This window comes from Martes martes (assembly GCF_963455335.1).
Source record: "Martes martes genome assembly, chromosome: 1".
Lineage (NCBI taxonomy): Eukaryota > Metazoa > Chordata > Mammalia > Carnivora > Mustelidae > Martes > Martes martes.
Window position 1 is genome coordinate 141,331,885 of NC_137888.1, and position 8,659 is coordinate 141,340,543.

The 8,659-nt window shown below is 39.5% G+C and overlaps 1 protein-coding gene across 8 annotated transcripts in view; it reads right to left on the minus strand.

Moving 5' to 3' along the window:
• Positions 1-4,688, minus strand: part of NEK10 (NIMA related kinase 10) — a gene marked incomplete at its 3' end in the record, with an annotated part of 201,020 nt that extends 196,332 nt beyond the window's left edge. For all 8 annotated transcript variants that reach the window (XM_080824601.1, XM_080824599.1, XM_080824596.1 and 5 more), the window contains exons 1-2: positions 4,584-4,688; positions 4,253-4,313 (exon numbers count right to left, since the gene is read on the minus strand). In XM_080824601.1, the coding sequence (XP_080680727.1) occupies positions 4,253-4,313; positions 4,584-4,657 (135 nt within the window). In that variant the 5' untranslated portion in view covers positions 4,658-4,688. The remainder of the gene's footprint in view (positions 1-4,252; positions 4,314-4,583) is intronic.
• Between the last annotated feature and the right edge of the window lie 3,971 nt (positions 4,689-8,659).

The window sequence follows — 8,659 nt, forward strand, 5'->3', positions numbered from 1 at the left end:
CCACGGACCAGGATGCCAAGAGTATTTCAGAGTATTCCAGACAGACTTTTATGGGTGGGAAGACAGAGGACAGCTATGTGTGGTCTAGAAAATGAGAGGTACCTGAACAGCCTGAATAGTAAGAGTGGAAAGTGAAGAGACTACAGATTGAAGCAAAAGACTTTCCTAAAAAAATGTGTTTGTGTCATTTCTGATTGGAAATGTCAACACTCCCTATGGCTTACAGAATCAAACACAAAATGTGTAGATGGGCCTTCAGACACTGCACAATGTCATCTAGCTCTAGGTATGACTACTTCCAAAAGAAACATTTAGTCACCATTTTTCTTAAATGCTTGTGATTTTCCTTTCTTCAGATATCTGATTATTTTACTCACTTCACTGATAATGCCTTTCCACCAATTCCCCTGATGGAAAACTGGCCTATTTTCCAAGGACCATCTTCTTCCTGTGATTTGAGCTAAAAGTGGAGTCCTTATACCTGTCAAAATCCATACGCCCACTGTCCGTACCATTCCTTCAGGACTGTCTTGCCTTGTCATGTGCTACAACTGCCTTTCCTAGACCTCCATCCTTCAGAACACAGGAACTGTGCCTTATGCCTTTTCTTTCCTAAGTATTTATCAAAACCTCTTTTATTTTAAGGTAATTGGTCTATAATGAATTCATTTGTTCTTTCTTCTACCCTTTTTACTTATTGCGAACCAATTTCTCAGCTTCCTGTGGCTTTGGATATGGGGAAAAAATCCAAATTCCAGCTCTTGGTAGATTACTTCAAGATTTGTGGAAATCTCTGGTGAAATCTCCAAACCTGCCCCCTCAGTGTTCTGTCCCACTGTTGGAACTGTCCCACAGAACGGCAAGCTCTAATGTGGTTAAACAATGCACACAGAGATAGAGCAGTCAAGACCAAGAATGAAAGTAGAACACGGAACACAAGGAAACAATAGAGAAGTGGCTTGGCTCATTAGAGGTTCAGATAAAGGACATTCAGTTCTTTGCAGTTCTCTGCCTAAACCACAAAGTAAATTTCCTCTGCAACCAATTAATTGGCCATTTGGGTCCATTTGCAAATAACAGGCCAGATCTTGTTAGATCAGAAATTCAGGTGAGTGAGCCTTACTCCCAAATTTCCCTTTTCAAATTGACTGCTAAAAAATCTCAGAGCCAAATGTGTGACCCACTTGCATATTTTGATGACTATCTCTGTGTGTCTCACTCTACTTTGTCCCCAACCCTTACCCTTGTTCTTCTTTCTTCTTTGGCCCTGGTTTTAATTTATGATAAACTGTCATACTTTGTGTATCTTTGTAAAAACCTCCTTACATTCTTTCTGGAATAAGCAAGATATAAATAAATGCTTGACTTATTCTTTCCAATATCATTCTTCTCCGTACTATTTTACTAAAAGGAGAATAGAATGTTCAGAATAACATTTATTATTCCAAAATTAAAAATGAATTAAGGTTTAACAAATAGAATTAGGAATGAATTTTGTGAGCCTTGGGATCTTCATATCATTGAGGACATTTTCATTTCTTCTGAGAACCACCTACTTTCTGAATAATTCAAGCATTACAAATATGCATTTTTATACATGTGAAAGACTTTACAAAAAGCTGTGCCATGTGAACTTGTCAGACAACAAACTGCAAATTCTAAAATTGCCTAAAGAAGAAGGAACTATTAAATTCACTTTAGTTAACTCCACCAGGTGTTAACAAGAAAGTGGTGTTGAAAGGAGACACAATAGATCTAGCAGCATGAGCTTAAAAGTTGGAAAATTAGAGGCAAAAACCACCATTAGAGGGGCACCTGCGTGGCTCAGTCGGTTGAGCTTCTGACTCTTGATTTCAGCTGAGGTCATGATCTCAGGTCATGGGATGGAGCCCCACATCAGATTTGGCTTGGGATCTCTCCCTCTCCCTCTGCCTCCACCCCACTCACGCATGCTCTCTCTCTTTCTCAAATAAATAAATATTTAAAACAATAACAACACCATTGGTGTTTCTGTTACTCTGGTCATAAAGTTATACATGCTCATGACAGAATCCAGTCCTTTTTTTTTTTTTTAAGATTTATTTATTTGAGAGAGAGAGAGAGAGAAAGAGAGCGAGCGCACAAGCAGGGGGAGTGGGAGAGGGAGAAGCAGGCTCCCTGCTGAGCAGGGAGCCAGATGCGGGGCTCAATCCCAGGACTCTGGGATCATGACCTGAGCCACCCAGGTGCTCCAGAACCCAATTCTTAAACCGTAATTCCAATTTGACAAAAAGTGACCAAGAACTAACTAAACTGAGGATATAGTACAGCAGAGGCAAAGTCAAAGTTGCTGGCATTGAGAAATAGTAATCTCATCTAGAAGGAAGACATGTAGATAAACATTTCCAAAACAAGGAAGAACATAGCGCTATAACGGTGGAAGAAAGTGCTTTGGGAACAGAAAGATTGTTTCCAGAATGCAAAATAAAGGAAAGGCTTTTTTTCCGGAAGTGGTGTCACTCGATTTGGGTCTTAGAAATAGATGAGATTTTATAGGGAAGAAATTTGGGAGAAGGGAATAGTAAAAGCAAAAAGTAGAAGTCTTTGACATCATGGTTACATCTTAGGATGTACAGTGAAAAAGAATGGGAACTACAACCAAAACCATATGTGAGTTACCTTGCTTACCTTCTAAGAAAGAATGGATGTGATTTGGGGGTAATTGTCCATGAAGGCTTGTGAGCAGCAAGCCAGGGAGTTTTTTTTAGCAGCGTAGAGATAGACAAAGAGCAAGGTGATTGCTGACACAGCTGGATGGGAAGAAATTATTCCTGAGGGCCATAGTATGAATAACAGAGAAGAAGGACTGACAGGTGAAAAGATATTTTATGCCCCTGTTTACTCTGAATCAAGGATTATCCAACTGCTTTTTTAACTGGAATTTAATTTCCCAAATAATTTAAAAGGCATCTCAGGGGCTAGAGGCATATACTGGAAAGAGGCAGTGTTTGGGTTCAGATCGGTATTCCAACAATCATAGGATCTTGAGAAAGTCTCTTAATTCCCTGTGCCTCATTTTCCTAATCTATAAAAGTGGGAGATGTGGTTACTAAACAGCGTGATACACCAGACACACAGTAAATGTTCCCAAAATAAAACTACATTATTTGGCCTTTATGTGCCATCAAATCATTAGGAAGTCATCCTTGACTATAAATAAATAGACAAAAATGTAGTTCTTGGTTAGTTTGATGGATATAACCAAATCTATGAGGATTCCCACAATTTGAGCTCTTAAACAAATTTACTTAAACATGGGACACCTGGGTGGCTCAGTGGGTTAAAGCCTCTGCCTTCGGCTCAGCTCATGATCCCAGGGTCCTGGGATCGAGCCCTGCATCAGGCTCTCTGCTCAGCGGGGATCCTGCTTCCCCCTCTCCCCCTCTCTGCCTGCCTCTCTGCCTGCTTGTGATCTCTGTCTGTCAAATAAATAAATAAAGTCTTTAAAAAAAAATTTACTTAAACAAGTATAGCATAGTAGACTTTGGTGCCAGGTCACTGCAGTTCAAGAAGCATCCCTATCATTACCCGGTAACGGTGTTGACTGTCTACTGTTAACATTAGAATTAGCACTTGCTGTGCTGTTCCCCAAATCCTCATGGATGGCCTCGAATCTCAGGAGCCTCCTAAGTCTTACAGAAGTAAAACCAAAAAGAAAAGGGTAAAGATAATTTCAAGCAGAGGTGCAATTCTTTTGTCCATGTAATAAAAATATAAAAATGCTATCATAAAAATAGCCAAATTCACCCATTTCTAGTCTTTTCATGAGATAAAATGTGCAGCAAGCATCAAGAGCAGTACTGTAGGAACAGGGCAGCATGAAGAGGAGTGGAGGGGAGAAGAAAGGAAACTCAGTAATCAGTGTTTGGGAAAAAAATCAAATTCCCTAAAGCTCCAAAGAGTCAAACACTGGGCATTCAATAGAACAGTACACTGTTTCTAGACTGAAGGGCTTTGGTAATTAGGACACATGGCAATAAGCAGAAAATAGAGCAGGGCCCAGCCATGAGAAGAGAATAAAAAGGCTATAGACCCTGAGTCTTGGCAGAACCTAAACCAGGTATGAGAGAAATAGCCACTTGAAGAGAAACAAGACATACTTAAGAATTAATAAACACAGATATATTATTGTTCATAAAAATGTTAAATCAATCCCTTTGGAAACATGTGAGTTCTCTTTTATTAATGCATGCGCAGTCTTTGAAAACACTACCTGTTGTTTGCTTGACTGGACGTTCAAAAGGCAACGAAGTCTTTTAAGATCTGAATAGTCCCTAGGAGAAAGAAGAACACAATGTCAACCAACTGAAGATTCCCGGAGAACTAGTCAACCCCCTGATGGCATTACCCCTTCGAGGCCTGTTTCATGGATGGAAACCTACACACACTAAGCATTTCCTTCAGAACTCTAGAAATAATCAAACATTTCAGTAAACACCATAACCCAGAGTAACAATTGTCAAGGGTCTACTCTATTTCTCAAAAAGCCATTAAATCTTGTTGCTGGCCACTATCTGAGATACTAATTATCAGGAAGGGGTTACCTGGTAGTGATTCCTTGTTGTTTTTTATCAGTTGATTTTTCTGTGGTCTTCACCTTTTTATCTTGATCAGGCATTGTAAAACATCAATGCCCCAGAATTAACATTGCATGCCTTTCAAAATAAACCAGAGGGGAAAACTTTAGTTGGGTTGTGTGTTCCAAAATATTCTCAGGTCAAAAGTCACTTTATAGTACTTATTTAAATATGCAAAAGCTAACATTCATTTATAATACAACAATAAAAATGTTAACATGAGATTGGAAGAACAAATATTGTGAAAATGTCTATGCTACCTAAAGCAATCTACACATTTAATGCAATCCCTATCAAAACTCCATCCAGGGGTGCCTGGGTGGCTTGGTAGGTTAAGCAGCTGCCTTCGGCTTAGGTCATGATCTCAGGGTCCTGGGATCGACCCCGCATCGGGCTCTCTGCTCAGCAGGGAGACTGCTTCCCCCTCTCTCTCTGCCTGCCTCTCTGCCTACTTGTGATCTTTCTCTGTCAGGTAAATAAATAAAATCTTTAAAAAAAAAAAAAAAAAAACTCCATCCATTTTTTTCAAAGAAATGGAACAAATAATCCTAAAATTTATATGGAACCAGAAAAGATCTCGAATAGCCAGAGGAATATTGAAAAAGAAAGTCAAAGTTGGTGGCATCACAATTCCAGACTTCAAGCTCTATTACAAAGCTGTCTTCATCAAGACAGTAGGGTACCAGAAGAAAAACAAACACATAGATCAATGGAACAGAATAGAGAGCCCAGAAATAGACCCTCAACTCTATGGTCAACTGATCTTCAACAAAGCAGGAAAGAATGTCCGGTGGAATAAAGACAGTCTCTTCAACAAATGGTGTTGGGAAAATTGGACAGCCACACACAAAAATAGACTCAAAATGGATGAAGGACCTCAATGTGAGAAAGGAATCCATCAAAATCCTGAGGAGAACACAGGCAGCAACCTCTTCGACCTCAGCCGCAGCAACTTCTTTCTAGGAACATGGCGAAAGGCAAGGGAAGCAAGGGCAAAAACGAACTATTGGGACTTCATCAAGATCAAAAGCTTTTGCACAGCAAAGGAAATAGTTAACAAAACCAAAAGACAGCTGACAGAATGGGAGAAGATATTTGCAAACGACATATCAGATACAGGGCTAGTATCCAAAATCTATAAAGAACTTACCAAACTGAACACCCAAAGAACAAATAATCCAATCAAGAAATGGGCAAAAGACATGAACAGACATTTCTGCAAAGAAGACATCCAGATGGCCAACAGACACATGAAAAAAGTGCTCCACATCACTTGGCGTCAGGGAAATACAAATCAAAACCACAATGAGATACCAACTCACACCAGTCAGAATGGCTAAAATTAACAAGTCAGGAAATGACAGATGCTGGCGAGGATGCGGAGAAAGGGGAACCCTCCTACACTGTTGGTGGGAATGCAAGCTGGTGCAGCCGCTCTGGAAAACAGCATGGAGGTTCCTCAAAAAATTGAAAATAGAGCTACCCTACGACCCAGCAATTGCACTACTGGGTATTTATCCTAAAGATACAAATGTAGTGATCCAAAGGGGCACGTGCACCCCAATGTTTATAGCAGCAATGTCCACAATAGCCAAACTATGGAAAGAACCTAGATGTCCATCAACAGATGAATGGATAAAGAAGAGGTGGTATATATATACAATGGAATACTATGCAGCAAGATTTCAAAAGAAATGAAATCTTGCCATTTGCGATGACGTGGATGGAACTAGAGGGTATTATGCTTAACGAAACAAGTCAATCGGAGAAAGACAACTATCATATGATCTCCCTGATATGAGGAAGTCCAGAAGCAACATGGGGGGTTTGGGGGGTAGGAAAAGAATAAATGAAACAAGATGGGATCAGGAGGGAGACAAACCATAAGAGACAAAACAAACTGAGGGTTGCTGGGGGGAGGGGGGGAGGGAGAGGGTGGTGTGGTTATGAACGTTGGGGAGGGTATGTGCTATGGTGAATGCTGTGAAGTGTGTAAACCTGGCGATTCACAGACCTATACCCCTGGGGCTAATAATACATTATATGTTAATTTAAAAATGGAAAAAAAAATGTTAACATGAGTAGCATTTCGGGGCACCTGGGTGGTTTAGTTGGTTGAATGTCTGACTAGGTTTCAGCTCAGGTCTTGGAATGGAGCCCCGCATTGGGCTCTGTGCTCAGCGGGGAATCTGCTTGAGATTCTCTCTCCACTTTTTCTTCTGCCTCTTCTCCCTTTTCCAAAATAAATAAGAAAATCTTAAAAAAAACAAACCATGAATAGCATTTATGATTTATCATTCAAAGGCCTTCAGATACATTTAGGGCACAGTTTAAAGGTACAGTAGCCCATGAGTTTCTGTTCTCTGAGTCACCCCTGTTTTCAAATATTCTGACCAATTGTTCCAACAAACATACTATTCTCCTTGTCAGGAAAAGTGCCCCCATCAGGGTTTTCCAAAATATATATCTATAAGCAAATACCTGGAGCCCACCTAATGCTTTTATGCCCTCTTACTTGTCTTCTCGACAAGTATCCTTAACTATATGCTTCTAATTCCAGGGGTTCCTCCCTCATCATGGATCATCTGCCTAAGAGCCCAGAGAAAGCCCCACCCACCTGTCAATAGCATTACAGTGTCAAAGGTAAACACAAAACTTCACTGGATCTCCAGAATTCCTAAAGCTTTCAAACTGCCACCTGATCCCCAGGTGGGTCAATGGCAGTCACAAGTTCTTCAGCAAGAATTGGGCCAGTCTTGCACAGCCCCTACACTCACTCAACCCCCCTGTTGAAAACAAGCCAACAAAATGGAGTCACTTAGCTAATCCCCAGGTAACCAAATTTAAATACATTTTCAGCCCTCCCAGATATGAACACTTAAACAAGCCAAGCAGGAATGATCAGATCAGCATTAGTTAAATAATCTGCCTGATAAACCTATGTTACCCTGGAGGGAAAAGTAATCTTGCAATAGTCTACTTTTTGACTAGCATTACTTCCTTGTTCCTGCTCCTTTCTGCCTATGAAGCTCCTCAGAGTTCCTTCCTATATGCTAGAATGGATGTTGTCTAATTCATGAATCACTGAATAAAGTCAATAAGATCTTTAAAATTTACTCAGCTGAAGTTTGTTTTCAAACAATCTGGACAATCAGTCCGGCCAGCCTGGGAATACAACCCAATAGGCATTTCAATCTTCTAGATAAGCTTTGTTGTCATCATGGTCACCCTTCCTAGGGTAAATTTTAATGCTATTTCCCACTCCCACTCAAAAGCTAAGTAAGAGATAAGGCAGATTACTTAACCATTGAACAGAAAACTATTTATTTGTTTGTCCTTTTTTTCTTAATCAATTTCTGATTCAATTGTTTTAATTTCCAGACTAGAAATAAACAAATAAAAAGCTGAAGACACCCTTACTTTCAGTTACATAGCAATTACAAAATTAAGTATACTATTGGTTTAATTTGATTGGATGTAAAATTTTCCAACTGTGCTTTAATGTTACAGTTTGACTTCAGAGTTATTTTCAGGCATGAGAAAGCATGTATTATTGTCTTATAATTGCATGCCTCAATGTATTGGGAAATCGAAGGTCAATTCCAAGTGTTTCAGAGATATTTAAAGGTAAAAGGAATGTGCCAATGGGTGTTTCACTGCAACAGAATGGAGTGAAACTTTATTTTGTGAAATGAACAAAGTTTATGTAAGGATTAAAAAATTATTTTTCCAGTAGAGTAGTCATATTTATGACAAAGAGTTGAGCTGGAATTATCAGTTGGGTACCAAGGCTCTCTTCACAGAAAAACATCAAGAAAAGCACAAAAATAGTATTGTAGGACTGTGCTTAGGACATAACACCAGGGATTCATACAATCAAGAAATATTTACTGAACATTTACTATGTCCAATCTCAGACTGAAAACTGTTAAAGGTAAAGCAGGCTATCACAGGCATATGATTCTCCCACAAGCAAATAAAAATCCACTTAATGACTTCAAACTATGTTTTGTGATGTACTCAGAGATTGAGTTCACTTTCAC